The sequence below is a fragment of the Macrotis lagotis genome, chromosome 6, assembly GCF_037893015.1.
Source record: "Macrotis lagotis isolate mMagLag1 chromosome 6, bilby.v1.9.chrom.fasta, whole genome shotgun sequence".
NCBI classification, from domain to species: Eukaryota; Metazoa; Chordata; class Mammalia; order Peramelemorphia; family Peramelidae; genus Macrotis; species Macrotis lagotis.
In genome coordinates, this window is record NC_133663.1 from 224,083,266 (window position 1) to 224,108,065 (window position 24,800).

Below are 24,800 nucleotides of genomic sequence, written 5' to 3' on the forward strand. Positions count from 1 at the left end.
GAGTTTATGTTTATGTTTTAAAATGTTCTGTGATTCAGACAAAACCACTGTAACCAAGATCAAAAGAAATGTAGTAAACTGGGAAACAATCTTTACAACTAATGTTTCTGACAAAGGACTCATTTCTAAAATATACAGAGAACTGAATCATGTTTAAAAAAAAGCCATTCCCCAATTGACAAATGGTCAAAGGATATGCAAAGGCAATTTACAGATGAGATCAAAGCAACCCATAGTCAAATGAAAAACTGCTCTAAACCATTACTTATTAGAGAAATGCAAATTTACCACCTTACATCTCTCAGACTGGCCAAAATGACCAGAAAGGATAATGATCATTGTTGGAAGGGTTGTGGGAAATCTGGAACACTATTACATTGTTGGTGGAGCTGTGAACTCATCCAACCTTTCTGGAGACAAATTTGGAACTACAACCAAAGGGCAAAAAACTATGCATACCCTTTGATCCAGCAATACCACTACTGGGTCCATACCCTGGAGAGATGATGAAAAAGGGTAAAAACATCACTTATACAAAAATATTCATAGCAGCCCTGTTGTGGTAGCAAAAGAATTGGAAAATCAAGTAAATGTCCTTCAATTGGGGAATGGCTTAGCAAACTGTGGTGTATGTATGTCATGGAGCACTACTGTTCTATTAGAAACCAGGAGGGGCAGGATTTCAGGGAAGCTTGGAGGGATTTGCATGAACTGATGCTGAGTGAGATGAGCAGAACCAGAAAAACACTGTACACCCTAACAGCAACATGGGAGTGATGTTCAACCTTGAAGGACTTGCTCATTCCACCAGTGCAACAATCGGGAACAATATTGGGCTGTCTGCAAAGGAGAGTGCCATCTGTATCCAGATAAGGAGCTGTGGAGTTTGAACAAAGTACAAGGACTATTCACTTTAATTTAGAAAAAAACAGATATCTTATTGTCTGATCTTGTTACCTCTTAGACTTCTCTTCTTTAAGGACATGATTTCTCTCATCACACCCAATTTGGATCAAGGTACAACATGGAAACAAAATAAAGACTGACAGATTGCTTTCTGTGGGGGGTGGGAGTGGGGGGGAGGGAAGCAAGATGGGGGGGGATTGTAAAACTCAAATAATATCTTTAATAAAAATAAATTTAAAAAAAAAAGAAAGATATAGAGCAAAAAAAAAAAAAAGAAACCAGGAGGGATGGGAATTCAGGGAAGCCTGGAGGGATTTGCATGAACTGATGCTGAGTGAGATGAGCAGAACCAGAACTGTACACCCTAACAGCAACATGGGGGCGATGATCAACCTTGATGGACTCACTCATTCCATCAGTGCAACAATCAGGGACAATTTGGGGTTGTCTGCAATGGAGAGTACCATCTGTATCCAGAGAAGCAACTATGAAGTTTGAAAAAAGACCAAAGACTATTACCTTAAATTTAGGGAAAAAAACTGATATCTTATTGTCTGATCTTGCTCTCTCTTATACTTTATGTTTCTTCCTTAAGGATATGATTTCTCTCTCATCACACTCAATTTGGATCAATGTATAGCATGGAAAGAATGTAAAGACTGGCAAATTGTCTTCTGTGGGGGGTGGGGGGAGGGAAGTAAGATTAGGGGAAAAATTGTAAAATTCAAAATAAATAAAATCTTTAAAATTGGGGAAAAATGTTCTGTGATTATGCAAATGTTTGAAAAGGAAATAAAACAGTCAAGAGCAGCTCATAAAAACAGATGATGATCAATATTTTATGGCAGGATGATTGGTTAAGAAAGAAAAATTACATAAATATACTAGATTTGATTTCTTCCAGGTTGCTGTACTTTTCAGTTTTGAAAAATGTTTCAATCATAAATACTACCTATAAAATTCTTCAGTCTTTAATATAAGGCTGGCAAATTCAAGTTATTCTGATTGTACTAGCCCATGTTCTTATGGAAGTAATAATAATAATAAATAACTTTTATATGGACAGCTAGGTAGTAAAGTGGATAGAGTAAAAATAATAAATACAAACAAGTTTTACTTTGTTAAAAAAAAAAAAAAGAGCTTGAGGTGCTTGAAGTTGGATGCCAGGAATACTCATGCTTCTAAGTTCAAAACTAACATCAGACATTTACTTAGCTGTGTGTGACCTGAGCAAATCCCTTAACCTTCTTTGTCTCAGTTTCTTCATCTGAAAAATGAGTTGGAGAAGGAAATTGCAAGCCATTTCAATATCTTCACAAGAAAATCCCAAATGGAGTCATAAAGAGTTAGACATAACTGAAAGGTTCACAAAGTACTTTACACATATTATTTCATTTGACTCACTCAACAATACAAAGGGGTAATTATTATTATGATCTCCATTTTACAGATAAGGAAACTGAGGTTGAAAGGTTAAAGGACTCTACCAGATTCACACTGAGAATGTCATATCCAATACGCTAAGCATTATATCTTCTGGTTCTTCACTTACAACATATCCCAATTTGGGGAATTTTCACAATGTGTCTGCAAACCTGCAACTCTTTCCCTCCTCATTCCTTGATTTCCTTCAATTTTCAATTAAAGTTCCACCTTCTGCATGAAGCCTTTCCCAGTCCTCAGTCATGTTAGTGCCTTTCCTCTGAGATTATCAAGAGATTACTCTTTATTTTGTGTGTGTATGTATATACATATACACACACACACACACACACACACACACACACACACACACACATATATATATATATATATATATATAAAATAATGACTCACAGGTTCTTTCTGCCATGAAATCATAGGGGAATCTTAATTCTTGAAAGAGATATTGATTTTCTTTGTGCTTTTGTTTATATTCCAAATGTTTAACACAATGGCTACTACACACTAGCTACTTAGAAATGTTTATTGATAATTTAACTTGACTATGGACACTTGACAGCCTTTAGGAACAGAAGATGTTGAAGATCAACCAATGGGTCAATATCAATCTATAATGGACAATCTAGTGTTCCTGAAGCAGCATGGGAAGAATGAAAAAAGAGCAAGAGATTTAGAATAAGCAGATCTGTGTTCAAATCCTGGCTCTGCCAGTCATGAGTCCTTAATAAGTTAGTTTCCTCATTCATAAAATGAGGGGAACTAATTAGAAATTGGGGGAAATGAAGTCAGATTCATCTTCCTGAGTTCAAGTCTGACCTCTGACACTTAGTTGCTGTGTAACCCTGGGTAAGCTGTTTGTCTCAGTTCCTCATCTGGAAAAAATGACCTGGAGAATGAAATGACAAACTCCAGTATCTTTGCTAAGAAAACCTCAAATTAAGTCACAGAGTTGGAAATGACTGAAACAACTGAGCATCTAAATAGCTTCTACAATACCTTCCAGCTCTAAATCTATTTATTGATAAGATATCAGACATCTCTCTAGCCTCTCCATCGCCAGACTAAGCATTTTCACTAGCTGTCCTCCTTTCTCATCTCCACAACCTGCCTTCCCTACCATCCTTCAAGTCCCATCTGGAATCTAATCTTACATGAGTTTTTCCTGATCCCCCTTAAAGTTACTATCTTTCTCTATTGATTGTTTTTGTTCAATCACTTTTCAGTTTGTGACCCCATTTAGAGTTTTCTTTGCAAAGATACTGAAGTTGTTTGGCATTTCAGCTCATTTTACAGATGAGGAAAGTGAAGCAGTTAAGTGACTTGTCCAGGGTTACACAGCTAGTAAATGTCTGAGGTCAGGTTTAAACTTCCTGAGTTCAGGCTGGGAACTCTATCTACTGTGCTATCCAGATTTCCTACAGATTAGGACTTTGGACTGTGAGCTTCTGGAGAGGATTGTCTTTTGTCTTTCTTTTTATCCCTAGGGCACAGAGTTTAAAATACAATAGATGCTTAATAAATGCTACTTGACCAGCTTGACTGAATTCTTCATTCTAGGATTTTTACTCCAAAGAAGGGTCCAAAGCATTTATAGCCTACACATATTCCATGTATGTGTACACACTCAGTAGTATTTGTATATTGATTGAGCAATCAATCAGAGTGTGTGTGTGTGTGTGTGTGTGTGTGTGTGTGTGTGTGTGTAATTGAGACAAGAATAATAATTTCTTAGTTACTTCATTTGCACTTCTGAAATAATTGATTTCTCACTTGAACTTTGTATGGTATGTCATTAATCTAGGTTTAGATATAGAGAAGAGATGTTAATAGTATGGAAAAGGTATGGAAAAAATGATATGGGAAGAAGAAACTTTTGGATTCAGTGGTAAATTGAGGGAAGGTTGAAGAGGAGGGCCATACTTTATGGCACTGAAAGAGATTATCATTTTGATTTAGCCCTAACCCCTAAAAGCCAGCCTAAAATTTAAAGAATATTTATTTATGGTATGCCTCACAACTTTTAAGAGTAAACATAGATAAATATGAATAATGTCCTCACTTTTCACTACTAAAGGCATCATGATAAAGCAGAGAGGCAAACAACTTAGGTTTAGCTCCTCTGCTATATTAAGTACCTCCACATCCTTGGTTATATATATATATATATATATATATATATATATATATATATATATATATATATATATACCTAAACCTATTTTCTCAACTGTAAGGCTCTAGAATGCCTCTAAAAATCCATCTAGTTCAAGTTCTATCTCTTGTTGGTTTTGGGGGGGCTTTTTTTGGCAAGGCAATGGGGTTAAGTGCCAAGGTCACAAAGCTAGATAATTGTGTCTGAGGCTGCATTTGAACTCAAGTCCTCCTGACTCCAGGGCCGGTGCTCTGTCCACTGCGCCACCCCACAATAAACAAACATATACAAAAACAAATAATGCTTTGATACATATATAACATGTAGGTATATGTGTATATAGTTGGTTCTTGTCCTTTATCAAAGAAGCCCAAAATGACATCACCATGTTAGAGACAAATTACAGTGTATCTGACTGTGGGTGATCAGACCAAGACTTAGAACGCTCTACCACAGATCAAGCACAAATAGTCCATGTAAACATGTGTGTATGTATACATAGTCTGTATGTATACATAGTCCACATAGTCTGTGATCCAGTATCAATGGTCTTCTTGCTCTCCCAGTGTGTCACATACAATCTCTATCTTCATGTAATTTCCTGCCTGTTCCCCACTTCAGAAACACTCTTCCTCTTTATCCTAGTTTCCAAATCTCACCTAAAATCCCATCTCCTCCATGAGTTTTTCTCAATCTTTCTTAATTCTAATGCCTTCCTTCTATTGACTTTGTCCTGTATATAGATTGTTTGAATACAGTTGTTTGCATGTGGTCTCCCCCATTAGTCTGTGAGTTCTTGGAAGGAAAGATTTATTTTTTGCATTTTTTTGTATCTGCAGTTAGAGCACAGTTTATGGCATGCAATAGGTGCTCAATACATGCATCTTGATTGACTAAATATAATTTTGGAGAGGGGAGGCACTAGCAGACTAATATAGATTGTGTTAAAAAAACTACAGGAAATCTCTGAGCTATTAGGAAGCAAGATCATACATAAATTCAAGTACTGATATAATATCATTATCATGTGCATATATGCATGTGTGTATATGAGAATGTATATATGTTTAGTATATGTATCTATATTGTTTGGTTATTGTCCTTTGTTATCAAAGACCAAAACAACATCACTATGTTAGAGACAAATTACAGTGTATCCAATTGTGGTACCAAATGCTCTATCACAGGTTGGGCACAAATAGTCCGTGTGAACACCTGGGGTTCTCTAAACTTGCACATCTCACATTTCCTTTGAGCTGCTTCAATTTTGCTTTGCTCATAGAGCACAGCTGCTTCTCTGATGAGGGTACATCATGCTGGGTGATCCTGTACCAGTGTCTCCCATGCTACATAATCAATTTCAAAAAACTTGTATTGATTGACAGCTATATCACCCTTGATTAATTTGTGTCAAATTAGGTTATCTGATCAAAGGAACACTAACAATGCAATCAAATACAGAATTCATATAACTAAAGTTTTTTAACTAAAGCACATGTTTCTAACTTGCTTAGATATAATTATAAATCTGTCAGATGCTTACTTAACATTGGCTGAAGTCCTACAAATGATGTCTGAAATAGAACAAATAAGGCAATAAGAATTATAATTATGGATCTAGTAAAGAGTCCAAAAACTGTTGAAATAAATAAAATATATCTTTCCACTCAGTTGGAAAGTGTTATAAATATCCTATTTGAGAAAAAGGCAATATGGAAAGAGAGAGAGAGAGAGAAGAGAAGAGAAGAGAAGAGAAGAGAAGAGAAGAGAAGAGAAGAGAAGAGAAGAGAAGAGAAGAGAAGAGAAGAGGAGAGAAGAGGAGAGCACGCAGGAATTTAGGCTAAGCAAGAAGTGTCATAGGAAATGAGGTTAAACTTAGAAAATCCAAGGTGATTTATCTGGTGAATTTAGATACCATGAAAAACAGAAAGAAGAAATGCTAAAATACCAAGAGAATTCATGTCACTATAAAGCATAGGTAAATCCAATTTGACCTTATTTCTAATAAGATGACTCAGTAAAATCTCACTACTTAGAAAGGTTGGGACAAACTGGAAAAAGAAGAAAAGAATTTTTTTTATTTCAGGTTTTTGCAAGGCAATGGGGTTAAGTGATCTGCCCAAGATCACACAGCTAGGTAATTATTAAGTGTCTGAGGTCACATTTGAACTCAGGTCCTCCTGACTCCAGCAGCAGTGCTCTATCTATCCACTACACCACTTAACTGCCCCAAGAAGAAAAGTAATTAAAATCATTGGAGCCCCTAGAAAATGAATTACTGGAGAGAAGACAAAAAGTCACAACAATGAAATCCCTAACTGACATAGATATCAAAGTTGTTTTAAGATGAAATTGGTCAAGGTGATCATCTAAGGTAGTCTGAGGAATGAAATAATTAAAGCCAATCACAAAGAATACTTGACTCCAATTCAGCAAACAGTTCCCAGGCCAGAAACTTAAGTATCTCAAGTATGAATCTATCCAAAACAAAGGTTAGCTTTTTAATTAATATCTATAGGTATATACATATCAAGAATGGACTTTAAGACAAAAGGATTCTGTAAAAAAGCTGTGAGCATTGCTTGTTTCAGTGATCTAAAGAGTGATTCAAAGGAAAAACTGGTTTGGGTTCAAAATACTATTCTCAAAAAAGCATAAACTGGCAAAATTAATTCAATGGGAAGACTTGACCTTTACCAAGAGAACTGATTGTTCTTTTATTTAAAGACTGCAAGTGATAGTCATTTCACAGTTTAGAATTCATATTACTCACCTGAGCACCCACTTTGTTTTCACAAGGCAAGATAGGTAAACTAGTTCAAGAACCTAACTTATTATCAAAATCTTTCAGTAATCAAATCTTTCTTTGTAGGGAAAAATAATCACTCATTTAATCATTACAGTATGGTATTTTAAGATCTATAAAAGGTAACACACTAAAATAATTTTTAGGGGCAGCTAAGTGGCACAGTAGATAGAGCACTGACCCTGGAGTCAGGAGGACCTGAGTTCAAATGTGACCTCAGACACTTAACAATTATCTAGCTGTGTGACCTTGGGGAAGTCACTTAACCCTATTGCCTTCCAAAAATCCAAAATGATAATAACTTTTATTGATATTCTTTGTTTTTTCATTACCTGAATTTCCAAGAGTATACTTCCTCAGCCTCCCAGAAAACATACATTTATGACAAAAAATAAAAAAGGCTATGGAATAACTCAGTCAAACTAACCAACATATCAAAAAAAAAAATCTGATGTTATATCCAGTGTTCCAAAGGTATCTTTACCTCTGCAAAGGAGAGTATAAGATTTGGGGCCAAATTATTATAATTTCTCATCATTCATTGTTCTTTATTTTGTCATTGACATTGCTGCACTCTTTGTGGATATTGTTTCCCTAGCTCTACTCACTTCATTCTGCCTTATTTCATGTGAGGTTTTCCATAGTTCTCTAGAATTAATCCTATTTCATCTACAATGCAATAATATTCCTTCCATCACATTCATGTACCACAACTTGTTTAGCCATTCCCCAATCACTGGGTAAACACTTTGTTTTCTAGTTTTTTGCTACTACAAAAAAAATTGCTGCTATAAATATTTTGAATAAATGAGTTTTCTTTTGTCATTGATATCCTTGAAGTATGTTTTTCTTTTTTCTTTTTTTTTATAAGGCAATGGGGTTAAATGGCTTGCCCAAGGCCACACAGCTAGGTAATTATTAAGTGTCTGAGGCAGGATTTGAACTCAGGTACTCCTGACTCCAAGGGTCAGTACTCTATCCACTGGGCCATATCCCTGTGGTATGTTTTTCAAAGTGAAATTGTTGGGTCAAAAAGTATAAATATTTTAATCATTTTCTCCAAATAATGGGATGAGTATCAAAATGAAGTAGATTTAAGTTTTGGCTCTAACATTTATTAGCTGGGACCTTAGACAAGTATGCACCATCACTGAGTTTCATTTCCTCATCTACAAAATAAGGGAACTGGTCTAAATGTTCCCTAAAGGTACTTTCTGGCTATAAAATTCCATAATTCAATTACTACATAAACATAAGCAACTATTATTTTTATTATCATGGAAAAGCTATGGAAACCTGGGAAACAGCAGCAACTAACAAACCAATTTGTCATGCTCACATATATGGACAGCAATATTACTAATATCATCCTCAAGCATAAAAGCCTATTTTTATGTGATGTGTTACAGGGTCAAGTACATAGTTGCCACAGTAACCAATTTTCCAGACATAATAAGAATTATAACTTGCATTTATATAGTTGCTTAAGATTTGCAATGAACTTTTATATGTTATTTCATTTGATACTGACAATAACCCTGTTGTGAGGCAGATTTAGTACCCACAATTTCATTAGTGTATAAAAATACCAGGGGAGGAAATTTCATTTACTAATGCAATTTGGCAACTTCTGTTGCTGGTAACATGATCTTAAAGAGTTGCCTGGGGCACTGAAAGGTTAAATAGTTATTCAGGGGCATAGAGTCAGTATGTATTAAAATAATAAATAATAATAATAATTAATATAATATTTACTATATAGACACTATGTTAAATGTTTTTTCAAATATCTCATTTGATAGCTGTTACTATCATTCTTACTTATAGATAAGGAAAGGAGGCAAACAGAGATTAAGTGACCTGCCCAGATTCAGAGAGGTAGTTAATATCTGAGACCACATTTGAATGAAAGTCTTCCTGACTCCAGGTCCAGAGCTCTACCATATTGAGTCACCTAGCTGCCACCTAATTGGCAGAGATAGGACTTGGAATCAGGAATATTTGGATTCAAATTTAGTTTTCTATTGATTATAACATACTGCATATGTATTAACCCATATGGGATGAAAAAGGAAAAGTGTGGCTATTTTTCCATATTGTCCTCACAAAGAGGTTTCAAAGGAAAATTCTAATTAAAAAAAAACACACCATCTGTTTATCTTGGTTTCCATAATGCATGTGTATAGATTTTTTTGTAATATAAATGCATGCAATATAGTATATATAATATATGTTATTGGTTCAGTTGTATCTGACTCATGATTCTATTGGGGGTTTTCTTGACAAAGATACTGGAGTAGTTTGCCATTTCCTTCTTCAGCTCATTTTAGAGATGAGGAAACTGAGGCAAACAGTTAAGTGACTTGTCCAGGGTCACACAGTACACATCTGAGGTCAGATTTGAACTCAGGAAGATAAATCTTTCTGACTCCAAACCTGGCCTTCTATCCACTGTGCCAAATATGTAACATACATATCTTATATGCATGCATATAATATATTAGATATATTCACAAAACATATATCTGTATATATATATATATATATATATATATGCTATCTCCAAAGACAATCTATGAACCTTGACATGTCCATTTTTAAAAACTGAACATTCTTCATGAGCAAAAAGCATGCTAAAAGTTTCGTAGACTTATAAGGCAAAAAAGAATCCTGCTGGTTTTAAAAGTTTGGAACCAGCTAAGATTCAGGGGGGGGGGAAAAATGGGAAACTAGCCCTAGATTTGAAATCAATCAATAGTGAGAGACTTCTGTATAGACTAGTTTCAATAGACTCTAGACTCCATTAATAATACCTCTGTATTTTTAAGTGGAAATGAAATCATGGGAAGTTACAGTTTATAAGGTATTTGTTACATCTATAAAGTACTGTTACATAAAGTATAGTTCCATCTATAAAGTATTTGTGAGAGGACTGTGGAGCTAATCATCATGTCTGGAAAGAGACTTAAAGAACATAAAGTACAACTATGAGAAGTTATTTGAGAGAATCGTTTGAACCCATATCTTGTCAAGAAATATTATGAATACGGCTGTTAAGAAGAGATTTAAATTGGCATCCAAAGAAAGCTGAATGGTGAAACTATGCTGATAAAACTAAGGATAAATCACTAAAAGCAGCAATGGTTAGAGATTGCTGTAGTTCTAATCTTTATTAAAGTTGATACATTGCAAATAATTATGTCTTTATTATTTGTTACAATGTTAACAAATTTTATAGCCAATAACTTTAATGTTTATTTAAGACTGCAGCACAAATAGGTTTGATATAGAGGGATGAGCAAAAATGTATAAGATATTTTCCCTTTTATTTAATATATCATATTTAATAAACTGGCATCTCAGAAATAATAAGAATATTATAATTTTAGAAATAATGAAGACGCATCAGATCAAATCCCCTGACAATAACAGAAACCAGGCTAACAATGAATAAGATAGCAAGATCTAATTCCCAAAATAAGGACCTATGAACTGGAAATTAATTTAGTTAACTCATTTATGTATATATATATATAATATATATGCATATACATATATATTTTATATATGTTTATATAGCTTATATATGTGTATGTATAAATTTGTGTATAGCATGAATATGCATATATATGCATATATATTAAGCATCTACTACATATAAAGCAATGGAATTAAATATTTTAATCTGATTCTTATAGCACTGTATGTATATTATATATATATTCTTATAGCATATTCTTATAGCAACTCTGGTATTTGACACTTCTGGTATAGTTCATTATTGCAGGAACTGAGGGGAAGATACATTCATTATGTAGGATTCAGTCCTTGCTTTTATATAGGAGGGCTACTAGAAATAAACAAATAAATAGATAAATGTAATACAAAATAATTCCTAAGTGTACTAGATAGGTACAAACAAATTGATCAAATTCAGAAATGCTTCCAAGAGGAAGAGGAATTTGAACTGGAATTTAAAGAACAAGAATTCTACAGATAAATATGGAAGGGAGGGTAGAACTGCAGATATCCCTATAACTGGAACACAAACACAAGGGTACAAATCATGAGAACAAAATCTTATACACATGAACATATAGACAAGAGTAGCATGAGAGACATTTAAAAGGTAATGAAAGCAAATACTTGTGGAGGGCTTTGAATGCCATTTAAAGAGTTTGAACTTTATGTGGTACACAATAGAGAGTCACTGAGGAGTTTTGAACTAGAGTACTATGATCAAATCTATGCAAATGAGAGGTATCTGACAGCTCTGAGTGTGAAAGACTAAAGACAAAAAAAAAAAAAAGAAAAGAAGTAAGAAAACATATTAAGAAGCTATTGTAATAGATTAGGTAGAGAAGGCTCCCATCAGGAGGTTATTAGTTGGAATGGATGCAGGAAATATTCATCAGTTTGTACTATTTAATACAGCTAAGAGACCCAAAACAAAAAGGAACCTCGGAACAGCCAAAATATATATCAATGAACTAAATTTTAGATATTTACTTGCAAAACAACTTTTTGGGTTTTTGTAAGGCAAATGGGGTTAAGTGGCTTGTCCAAGGTCACACAGCTAGGTAATTATTAAGTGTCTGAGACCGCATTTGAACCCAGGTACTCCTGAGTCTAAGGCCGGTGCTTTATCCACTACGCCACCTAGCCACCCCAGAACTTTTTGAAACTTCTTTTAAAACCTATTTACTCTTTTTTTAAAAATAAGGAAATGGGGTTAAGTGATTTTCCCAATGTCACACAGCTAGGTAATTATTAAGTGTCTGAGGCTGGATTTGAATTCAGGTCCTCTTTACTCCAGGTGACCCTAAAATCTATTTACTCTTGACAAAGGATCTATCTGTACAAAAATTTTATAGCTGCTCTTTTGTTGCAGCAAAGAATTAAAATTGAGAGGATTCTCATCAATTGGCTGAATAAACTTTGGCATGTTTGTGAATATTATTGTGCTATGTAAGAAATGACAAGCAAGATGCTCTTATAAAATACTTGTAAAATCTTACAAGAACTGATGCAAAGTGTAGTGAGTGGAACCAGGAAAATATTGTACATAGTAACAGCAATATTATACAGTGACTAACTGGACAACTATTCTAAGTATTACAATGATCTAAGACATTTTCAAAGAACTTAATATAAAAAATATTATCCACTTCCAGAAAAAGAGCTGATGGAATTAGAACCCAGATCAAAGCATACTTTTTTAAACTTTTACTTTCCTCTGAGGGTTTTGGTCTAAGTTTTGTTTTGCAGCATGGCTAATAGGGAATTTGAATTTTGCATATGTAAATGATTTTAAATTGTCTTCTCAATGGGGGGGAGGAAAAAAAGGAAGGGAGAAAAATTGGAACTCACAATTTAAAAAAATGAATGTTAAAATTTTTCTTACATGTAAAATTGAGAACAAGAAAAATTAGGGACAAAAAAAGAAAAACTATTAAAACCATAATGTAAACACAATTTTATCAAATGTACCTATCAATTACCTAACTCATAGCAAACTATTAGCAGTAATTAGTAAAAGGAGATTTCACTGACAGCAGGAAGTAATAATTAACAGTGAACAAAGGAAAAAGGTATATATATATATATATATATATATATATATATATATATATATGAACTCAAAGAGCAGTTATATGTTGTTTCTGTAGAAGTGAAGAGACTGTAACTAGAGTACAACATACATGTCAGACTTTTTCAATGTTAGATTAGCTGAACTTCCCCTCCTCCATTTTATTCTTAGTATATGAAAAAAGTTTCTCTACACAGAAAAAAAAGGATATTTTGATAAATTTGGGTGATATAAAAACAAAATATGTCAATAAAAATTAATTTTTAAAAAATTTAAGGGAGTCAGGCAATATATATTTTATTTTAAACCATTGAAAATGGCTAAAATTTTTAAAGTGTTGGTTCATTAAAAAGTGAAACATCTAGGAGCAGCTAGGTGGCACAGTGGATAGAGCACCACCCCTGGAGTCATGAGGACCTGAATTCAAATCTCTCAGCCTCAGATCCATAATATTTACTTAGCATGTACAACCTTGGGCAGGTCACTTAACCCCAATGCCTTAACAAAAATTTAAAAAAAGAGAGAGTTAAACAACTACTAGTTAAAAAATAAATTTGAAACAGTTCACTTCCCCAAAGATTATTAATAAATGCTGTGTTATCTTAAACTGAAATGACTTATAATCAATATTTTGTCATCAAAATCAGATATTACTTTAAAAACTAGTCTAAAAACTAATGAGAACTCTTAGCTCTAAATTGTAGAAATATATCTTTCAAGGCTAAATTTTCAACGTGACAAAAATCCCTCAGGTAAAGAGATTAGTAGTGACGTTTAAAAAAAAGTCAAACCACTAACTTCCACTCCTCAGAGTAAAAATAAAGTCACTACTGCATGAAGAACAGGGTTTATTGTAGCAGATAAAGATGTCCTATTGGGACTATTCTTTCTGTTGTAACTAGATGAAATGTTAGGTGTGTCACATTAGCGGAAGCTGCCATCTAGAATGTGGGTAAGCACAGAAGGGCTGAACAGAAGGAATGTGACATGGGCCAAAGAAGGCAGCAGCAATAGGGAACTTTACCCCGGACACAAGATTTAACAGATTCACCAATACCAGATTGACTGAAAAAGCTAAACTGGAAGAACATAAAACACCCACAGTCATGTAATACCAGTTAGTGTCTGTATCAGAGGAACTCAGTCCAGGACTCTTGGACCAGAAGGAGCACTTTAGAAATTTTCATGAAATGATGCCAGATATTGAAGGTAAAAAAAAAAAAAATAACCCTGAAAATAGAATTTTGGGGGGCAATTAGGTGACAAAGTAGATGGAGTGCCTAGTGTTTCCTAATCTGAAAGACTCCTTTTCCTGAATTCAAATCCAGCTTTAGACACTTACTAGCTATTCAACCTTGTACAAGTCACTGTTTGCCTCAGTTTCTTCATCTGCAAATGGAGTTTAAGAAGAAAGAGCAAACCAAGTCTAGATTCTTTTCCAAGAAAATTCAAATCAGGTAATGCTGAATTGGACACAACTAAACCACAACAAAGACCTGAATTAGATACTAACTAGCTGTTTGACCCTTTTTGTGACCTCATCTGAAGATTTCTTGTCAAAGTTACTAGAGTAACTTCTCCAGTTCATTTTGTAGATGAGAAAATTGAAGCAAATAGGGTTAAATGACATGCCCACGGTCATATAGTTAGTAAATGTCTGAGACTGAATTTGAACTCAGGTCTTCCTGATTTCATGTCAAGTACTCTATCCACTGGGCAACCAAGCTGCCCTACTCCAAGAAGGGACCTCTGCTTACTAGTCCCAGGCTTCTCAAATTTCACAAATCAATCCCTCCAGTAGTCTGGGTAAATACTTCCCAGAATAATTTTTAAATGAATAAAATATAATACACATGAGTAAAAAGGAAGCCAATTTTATTGGAAAGAGTGATCACTAATTTTTTTTAAAAAAAGTTTTTAAAAGGTCTCAGATGCCAGACTAAGTCTTAATAGTCCAGTCTTCTCATTTGAAAGCTGAGGAAACTGAAGCCCAAGTGGGGCAGAACCTTGAAGTACTGAAGTGTATCTGAATTTATTTTCAGGCTTTTCCTAACAATATCTTCTCCAAATTAAAGTATGAAATCCCTTCCTCATTTTTAAAGGATTCTGGTATTCTATCTAAGAAGCACTGCCTTTCTGTCAACTTTATGATCAAAGATTATCAGTTAAAAAGCAGCACAGTTTACACTCCAAATAGGAGGTACTTTCACCTTTAACAGAGTAGAAATAGATAAGAGGGGGGGGGGGCAGAATAAGTGAAAGTGGGTGAGCCAGAATTGAAAATGTAAAAGCAAAGAATTGCCTGAGGCTGCATGCCACCTATTAAAGCAAACATTTAAGCAAACTATTCCCTAAGGTAGATTACCATGAAAATATGAAACTAGGACAGTGAGCACATTACTCTTTTTGTTAATCTCCTACTTCTTGAATTTTCCCACTGACTTTCCCAGTTCTCCTAAAACAAATTCCCAAGTATGACTGCGGTAGTTACTGATCTATGGTGCTGCTAATCTACAATGTTTCTACCCTTTCTATTTTCCAACTATTTATCTGTAAATAATAGATTTGTTTTTGTTCACATCAGTTTTGGGAAGGATTTCACAGCTTTCTGATTTTCTACTTGATCCTCCCAATCACAAAAGAACCTACCTAAATAAGTCTCTAAAAAACAAATAGATTAATAACTGGAAAGCTGAGTTGGACCCTCCCAGGTTTCTAGCTCTAACTCTCCACAAGGTCTGTTAAAGCCCGGTAAGATAAGAGGTAATTTACTAGCTAAAAAAAAAGACTAAGATGACAGCCCAAACAAGAAATGATGAAATTTCCAAATTAGAGGGACCTCAGTAGTAAGAGAATGAAGAACTATATGAGAAATGTTATATATGGTAGAAAAATTGCCATATGTTTAGAAAAATATATATTTTTAGACATTTCTACCAACTGTTTCCCAAATATATAGAAGTAGATGTATGATGTAGTCCTGGATAAATAGCAGTCAAAAAAAGAAAAAATATATCATGTACTCTCTATAGACATATCCTATTCTACTGCATCATGGAAATAGGTAAATCATAAGTATGAAACAGTTTGGGAAGGTTTTTTTACACTCCAACTGTGAATTTCCCTTAGTTGGATGGATATTAGGTTTGCTACAAGCCTGCTATCTATACCAGCTAGGGACAGCTTTGAAAATGTGTAGTGCCTATCTATAACAGTCATATATTATGAGTCTCTTGGAGTACCAGATTTTTATCATATCTACTAGCACAATAATCTAAGTTTGGTCTGGTTAAAATTGTTTTAAAATTTGTTGTTTAAAAAATTGCTTCCATTAAAAAAAATGCAATCTCTTTGAAAGTAAGTCAATTCTGTGGCCTACTGGAATCCTTATGTATGGACCCCATTTTTACTGAAGCTTAATTTGAAGAATAAAGTTCCAGGCCTGGAGACAAGAAGATCTGAATTCTAATGTGATCTCAGACACAGTTTCCTCATCTGGAAATGAGTTAGAAAAGGAAAGACAAACCACTCCAAAAATTTTGCCAAGAAACTCCAAATGGGGTCACAAAGAGTTGGATAAAAATTAAAAAATGACTAAACAATACTGCTTTAACTTAATGACTTCTTGTCCCTTTTGTTTGTGATTATCTCCTTCTTTGTATTTGAATCCCCAGTGCCTAGATGTACACTCAGTACTGAGTTGGTACTTAAAAAAAACTTGTCCAGTGACTGATTTTAATTTGTTGTTCTTATTAATATTCTGACATCAGGATGAAGCTTACCAGCCTTGAGTTATTTACTGATTATATATATATATATATATATATATATATATATACATAATAAAAATTCCCATCTTGCAGAGTACTCACTTGTAATGTTTGTTGAATTGAAGGGGCTAAAACAAAATACTCCAAAATAAATTTTTGAAAATATATGAAAGGGGCAGCTAGGTGGCATAGTGGATAAAGCACCGGCCCTGGAGTCAGGAGTACCTGGGTTCAAATCCGATCTCAGACACTTAATAATTACCTAGCTGTGTGGCCTTGGGCAAGCCACTTAACCCCATTGCCTTGCAAAAAAAGAAAAAAGAAAGAAAGAAAATATATGAAACACTTATGTTTTAATAATATTGCACTCTATAAAGTGTTGAGTCTGTATAACATACAGACTATCACACACACACACACACACACACACACACACACACACAGGCACACACTTATGCAAGCAATTTATTTTTAGATAGGACTAGGACTGGGACTGTTTTCTCCATAGAGGTGATGCTATAATACCTTCCTGTCAAAAGTGTGTATAGTAAAAGCTATGATTTTCCCAGTAGCAATGTATGGCTTTGAGGGTTGGACTTTAAGGAAAGCTAAGTGACACAGAATGAACGATTTTGAATTGAAAGTGCCTTGGGCAATAAGGAGATCAATCAGTCAATAGTTTAAGAAATTAATTCAGTCTATTTCCTGGAATGGCAAATACTGAAGCTGAAGCTGATGCTTAAATACTTTGGTCACATAATGAGAACACAAGATTCATTAGCAAAGTCCCTAATGGGAAAAATTGAAGGCAAAAATGAAAAGGAGGACAAGATGGGTAGATGGTGTTATAGAAACAATGAATATGAATTTAAACAGCCTTTAAGAGTTAGAGGAGGATAGAAGGATCTAGCTCATGTGGTCATGAAGACTTGGACATGACTGAACAACAACAAATGCTATCACTGGTAAGCCTCTAAAGGTTTATTAAACCCATAAGGTACCTGAAACATAAGTCTTACAAACATGCCATTTTGTCTCTCTATGGTGCTGGGGAGACAGTAATGAAATAAGCTAAATCTTCCTAAGGGGATCACAGTCCAATTAAAGAGACTAAGACTTACATGCATAAAAACTAATAAAAAGAAAAATATTACAACTAAAAGTAAAATGTGACACAGAAAGAAGAGGTACAAATAATGTACTCTGAATAATAAGAAAAGGGAGAAAAAGTTTCATGAAAAAGAAGGCACCTTAGGTCTTCCAAGGAGAGAAAATTAGGGTAAGAGAAGGAACAAAGGGTACAACACAAGCAAAGACAAAGAAATGAGGAGGATAAAAATGAGAGATGATGAGCCTAGTTGCCCAAATATAAAGTGTAAGAAAGAGAATGGTGCAATTTAAGTTGAAATTAGATTGTCCAAGCCTTGAGTGTTAGGCATAAGGCATTCATTGTAGATTCCTAGCTAGAGGAATGTTGAAATCAGTAAGATATTAGAAAAAATCAGGAGGGCAGTCATATAAAGGATGAACTAGAGATAGGAAGACCAAGTAAAAGGCTAAATAGGATGATAGCCCTAGCAAGGGATGATGAAATCTCCATACTAGAGTGACCTTAGAAAGTGTGGAAAGGAGGAGAACTATATGAAGGATATTACGGAGAGAGATTAGAGAAGACTACGTCCTCCTGTTCATTCTGGCTGACAGAATTAACTTTAAATCTTCGTTCTCCTTGGCAGTTCATATCTAATTAACAGAAATAAAGAACAGAGAAGTAGGAGTATGTTTCCTAGAGGAAGCTAAAGTAATCAATTATGAATACAAGCAACAAGAGAAGGGTACTCCTCTTCCCACTACTTTCCAAGAAGAAATAATAAAAAAAAAATCACTTCTGTGACACAATAAGTCTTGCAAAACACTTTCCTTAAAAAAAGTTTCTTTCAAAAAAATGATCCTTGTGAAAAAAAAGATACTTCTTTGATGTGGGCATTCACTCCAAAATATTGCAAGCATGTCTGCCTGTCCATCCCATTTTTGTCCAGATCCTCTCAAAAGCTCATCACAAGGAGGCCTTTCTGATGCTCTCCTGACATTATAAGAATGTGGAAAATTGAGGTTCTCCATCAGTTATCCCTCTTCTCTCCAGCATCTTTAAAAAAAAAACCATAGATGTCTTTGAAAATATCCTTTATCTAAGTTGAACGTGATGAGAAAGAAATCATATCCTTAAGGAAAAAACATAAAATATGAGAATGTATACCATGGAAACAATATAAAGTAACAAACTGTCTTCTGGGGGGGGCAAGATTAGAGGGAAAATTGTACAATTCAAAATAAATAAAATCTTTCAAAAAAAAGAAAATATCCCTTGCCTCAGAGGCATCAAACATGCAGTCCATAGTCCCTATGCAGTCAGTAAAATTGAACTGATTGAACCAGATTAAAATGCAACTGGAAAATATTTAGCAAAATAAATAAAAATACAATAAACACAAATAACTTGCATTTTGAAATTGAGTATATGCAGCACTAATTTGGATTAGTGATCCCATTTCTACATGAGTCCAATACCACGGTAATACATAGCTTCTTCCCCTTATTTAATGTGTTTCATCCTCCTTACACCCTCCATGAAAGATTTCCCTTTGGATTATCTAATTGATCAGTTGTTTTCTTTATTGGCCCTATTTGGGGTTAAGTGCCCAGGGTCACACATGTATTAAGTGTCTGATTCCAGAATAGAACTCAGAAAGATGAATCTTCCTGATTCCAATCCCAGTACTCTATTCATTTCATTACCTATCTGCCTTTTGGATAGGAGTTACAATATAAATAGGGAAGTGGGGGATCAAGAAGGAATAGTTTGAAAAGTGAAAGGGATGAATGGGACTCTTAGAAGAAACAAGACTAATGGGGGTATTGATTTGATCATGATTCTAGAATGGGAAAGGGGAGGATAGAAAAGTAATGGTACATGGCTTATACATGGAAGATAGCAAAGTAGCTAGTCAAAAGATGGCCAGGAATTAAAGAAAAGCATAGCTAAGGACATTTAATCTGAGATAGAGGCATTCACCTTAATGACTGAATGGGTGTTGCCTCAGTCTGAACTGGAACAACTTAGCTTTAAAAAACAAGGTCTTCCACTATATCCAGAACCATCTCCAATTGTCCTGATCCATATCTGGTCAGATGACTGCAGAGGAGAAAGTGAGGCTCTGACTTTGCACAACACCTCTCCCTTAAATCCAACTCACTTGCATAGCTCACTTGGTAGCTCTTTCCTGATATCGTGGTCTTTTTCAAGAACAAAGAAGAAAAAACAACAGCTGACCAGAAACCTAAGTGATATTCTTCACAATATCCCATCATTCTTCTACTTAAGATTTTATAAATGAATTTATATTCTAAATCTTGTAGCCTTTGACTGCCATGTCGATTTTCTTAGTAAGAAAGTAAGGTCATATCTATTTTTCATGTTTAACCATTCTTCTACCTTCACATCAGTTTTGATCCTTGACCTAAAGTTAGTGAACTGACTGTATATACTTCGCTGATTCAGGAATTACTCTCATGTCAGTTATGTGCTGTTTTCTATCAAAATCCAATCAATTTCATTTTTGTGATATTACTTATATGGAGGTGAGGTAAATAATGAAAAGTTCATCTTACTTTACAAAATGAGGAAATAGAAACTGATTGAAATTAAATGATATGACCAAGGTCACACAGTGGTAGAGCCAGGATAGGTTTCTTGAGAGTTCACATGTGGGCACCTAATATATCAGGGGTATAATATGTAAATATAATTCTAAACAAACAAATGCCTTATATTCTAAGCAAGTTAAGGGGAAAATAGATTAAAATACAGCACTTTATAAGGTACAGGGACTGGTTCCATTCAGGGAACAGGAAGGAAAAAAAGAGTCCACGATATAAAGGCAGGAATAGGGCCTCTTGTACAAAAGAATTGGTCAGGGGCTGAATGAGGTGAGTCAAGATATCCATATATCCCAGATTCTTCTTAGTCTGGGAACAGTCTTCCTTTCTTTTCTTCTCTAAGTCTTTATTTCTACTGACACTGCCTGCTTCTTCCCTTTACAATCTCTTTTCTCTTGCTCTCCCTTTCAAAGAAAAAAAGAAAGAAACAGCTATCTTTCTCTACTCTTCAGGTCTCAACCAATGTTAAAAATTCTAACAAGTATTTTTGCTATCTTAAAATGTCAGAATAAAATCTTCCAACATATATTTCCCAGGTTTTCATAGTTTATCTTTCTGGTTTAAAATTATGTCATTTTACATTTCTTTGTTCTAGTTGTGATTTGTCTGCTGAAAGGAAGGAAGGAAGGAAGGAAGGAAGGAAGGAAGGAAGGAAGGAAGGAAGGAAGGAAGGAAGGAAGGAACTCTGACCTTTAAGACAAAGTGAGTGATTATTCATTTCTTGGTATTACTTTATTTAAGAAGATATTACCTAAAAAATCTCTTTGAGATGAGAGCTCTCTCCCAAAACAACTGAATTATAAATTTAATTTCAACATAATTTTTAAGGATGTGTATGTTATATAAAGAAACAAGCATATGATTTATTTTTACTTCAAGGTACAAAATTCAATAGGATAACTAATTTTGAAGGGGGGGAGGGAGTGCCTTGTACTATGAATACTATCTCCAGGTAAAACTCCAGAACATTATGTTAATCTTAATTGTATGCTGATTAAGAGGGGCAAGAGGGAGAGGGGAAAGGAGGGAGAGAGGGGATGGCTGTTGCCATAGAAACAGCCTGAGAAGTTTAAGGCTTTCCAGCTTTGAGTAGTCATACCTGTTCCTCCACTTAATTCTAACCTTTTTTTTTTATTTCTGTTTGAATGAGGGGGGGGGGAAGGTTAAGAATTAAGAATGTCTAAATTCTCTTAGTAGGCTGCCTAGGATCCTAAGAGCCACGTAGAGAGTAAAGGAAGTCATGGGCAACAATCCATACTACAAACCAAGGAACAAAAAGGGGAAATAGAGGTAACTTCCAGTTGTTGGATTGTTGGTTTTTTTAAAGTCTGCACTTAATGTTCATTTTAAAAAAAGGTGGAGATGGACAGATATATGCAACACAAATATCTATGTTGAAGCCCACATCTATTTAAAAATGGTCCCATGAACTAACATCTGAGAGATCAAGAGATCTCTTCTAAATGGAGTTCTTTCAGACATCAAGAAGTTGGACATTACCCACTCATACAGGAAGTGCACTGGGTTCTTTTTAACCACACACCTTGGCAGAGATGTCAGATTCTAAACTTTGAAACTCATATCCTTAAAGTCCCTGTGACTTAGTAAGGAAAAAGTAGACCAACAACGTAGTGAAATTTAACATTTTCTCCCCCACTCCCACCTTTACCCCTCCCTCATTCACAAATTTTTGATACCCCAACATGATGTTACTAACTTTGCTGACTTACTATGTGGTCTACTTTGTTTGGTCCTGTCATTTCTTCCCTGTTAATGAAGAAGTTGATAGAGTATTTTCTCACTCAGCTTCCTGTAAGTGTTATCAAGTTGATTTAATAAGATAAGCATTCCCATAGCCTTATTTAATAATAAAGATCTATGTTTAGAGAGTGGCTTCCCTGCCCTTCCACCATGGGCTCAAAATGACTTTCTAAAGATATTCTTTGAATCCATATTCAGATGACATAGCTTACTTACCTGTAAAATGATTTGACTAAGGAAATTAAAAAGTACATATTTCTTAACTTAGTATTGTAATAAGAATCACAATTTTCTAATTTTGGGGTGGTGATGGCAGTGGTGGTGGTAGTAGTAGTAGTACTAGTAGTAGTAATAACAGCTTACATTTATAGAGTGCCTCAATATAATAAGTACTTTACAATGACTATCTCTTTTGTTCCCCACAAAAATCCTGGGAGGTAGGAGTTATTATTATCCCCATTTTACAGACGAAGAAACTGAGGCATATAAAGGTGAAGTTATTTGCCTGGGGTCACACAACTAATAAATTTCTAAGGCAAGACTAGAACCCAAATCTTCCTGGAATCCAGTACATTGATATTCACTATATATCAATGCTTCTCAATCAGAGCCTTATAAACAACATCAGCATCATCATTGCTAATATTTATATAGCCCTTACTATATGCTAGGCATTGTGCTAAGAATTTTACAAATATTATTTCATTTCCTCTTCACAACCACCCTGAGAGATAGATGCCATTATTATTTCCACTGGGAAAATGAGGAAACTGAGACAGAGTTCAAAGTCATACAGCTAGTAATTGTCAGAGGTTGCATCTGAACTCAGATCACAGGTGTCAAATACTACTAATATCACTAATATATTAATTTTTGAAAGATGAAAACAAAGCTGAATTCTGCAGAGGGAGAAAAAAGGATCCAGTCTACTGACTAAATGAAATTGAATAACTATGGTTGCATAAATAAACATGCCTACTAACTTTTAAAAGAGAAAGGTGATTTATCTGCATATTATCTATCTTGTGGCCAGAGTTGCAAATTCAATTGTCTATCTACATACCCATTCATTTTAGTATTCTGAATACATGAAAGTCAAATTAATGTTAGAAGTTTTGAAATTCAATATTTATGTCAGAGAGCCTTCTCAAGTTCACAGCTGGATTGCTAAAATGATACTAAATGTGGGCAGCAGCAAAATGTCCACAGAGCTCAAATAGCATTATTCCATCTGGACAAGAAAATCAAAAGAAAATAAAAACAAAAGATGGTGCCCGATAGACTTTTATTTCATTATTTAAATTAAGCCTTTGAGTTTTTTCAATAAGCCTTTAAAAACCAAGTCTAACCAGAAAAGGAGGAGAAGGAACATATGTTCCTGAAGACTTCAATCCATTTAAAGTCTTGAGAGTCCAAGAGGGAACAGGACCTCAGAAACATAAGCCTTTCTATCTATCAACACCCTGGTCATCCCCTATCTCCCTCCAACTAATATAATTTAACGGGAAGAAGAAAAAAAAAGATGAGTCTAATTTAGAAAATTCTGTAACACCAGTTCATTTCTAAATCCCTTCACGAAAAGTCACTATAAAGGTTTTCTAGTGCACTCTCAAGAGTAACAATCCTCAAGAAAGCAGATAGAGGAAGTCTGGTGTGCACTGCTGAACAAACCGAAACAGACACACACACACCCCTTCTTTCCTCTTCAAGTTCAAATTCTCCCAACCCTCTCCTCCACTGCTTCTCAACCAGTTACCATTCACCCCCTTGTTACCCACTCTGAATTCATCTGCCAAGTTCATTAGGTGAAAGGAGGGGGAAGGAGGGAGCCGGAGGACGGGACCCGGAGAAGAGATAGTAGAATGTGGGAGGGAGCGAGTCCCAGGAAAACCTACAGAGGCAAACAAAAACAAAAACCCCCACCACCACCCCCAACCAACTTTCCGTTTCTAAGATAAAGAGTAATCAATTCCTCCAAAATGTGTGGGGGCAGCAAAAAGGGTTACTGAACATCTTTCCCAAGGAGTCGATGGGCAGCAGCACTTTTTCCCCCGAATTTGTGGACAAGAGAAGCGAAACGCAGCCCTTCAGCCTCTGGGAGCAGAAGGGTGCTGGCTCCCGCTGCCAAGTGCCGCCCGATCCGCGCCTCCTCCGGGCTCCGCCGGGTCCCCTCTCTCGCCGCCGCCCCCCAGCACCCACGTCTGCCCACAGGCGTCTCCTGCAGCCTCCCCGCAGCTCCGCGCACCCACCTGGTGAAGGGTCTCGGCCGGCAGCTGCGACGCCCTGAGCAGGTCGGCCACTTGGCTGGCCCCGGCGGCGGCCGCGGGTCCGGGCAGCTGGGCGCCCCTGGCCCCCTCCGGGGCGGCCTGAGGGGGTCCGGCGGGGGCGGAGGCGCAGCAGCAGCGCGCGAAGAGCTCCGAGTAGCACTGCTGCTCGCCCTCGCTCAAGGCCAGGGTCACGGCGCAGGAGCCGGCCCCCGCGGCCGGGGCGGGGGCGGGGGCGGGGGCGCTGGCCGCTGCCCCGACGGCCCCCGCCGGCCCCGCGGCGGCTCCCGGCTCCATGGGCAGCCCGCGAGCGGGCCGAGGAGCTCGGCCAAGGAAGGCAAGGCGCGGGGAGGCGAGGGTCCCGGGGACGGCCTCCCCGAGCCCTCCGCAG

The 24,800-nt window shown here is 35.9% G+C and overlaps 1 protein-coding gene across 14 annotated transcripts in view; it reads right to left on the bottom strand.

The window, feature by feature from the left end:
• REPS2 (RALBP1 associated Eps domain containing 2) overlaps positions 1–24,800 on the bottom strand; it is a 260,871-nt gene that overhangs the window by 235,275 nt on the left and 796 nt on the right. For 12 of the 14 annotated variants that reach the window (XM_074192348.1, XM_074192359.1, XM_074192358.1 and 9 more), the window contains exon 1: positions 24,395–24,770. The exons of the other annotated variants lie outside the window; for them this stretch is intronic. In XM_074192348.1, the coding sequence (XP_074048449.1) occupies positions 24,395–24,706 (312 nt within the window). In that variant the 5' untranslated portion in view covers positions 24,707–24,770. Of the gene's footprint in view, positions 1–24,394; positions 24,771–24,800 lie in introns of those variants that run through there. 14 annotated transcript variants of the gene reach the window in all.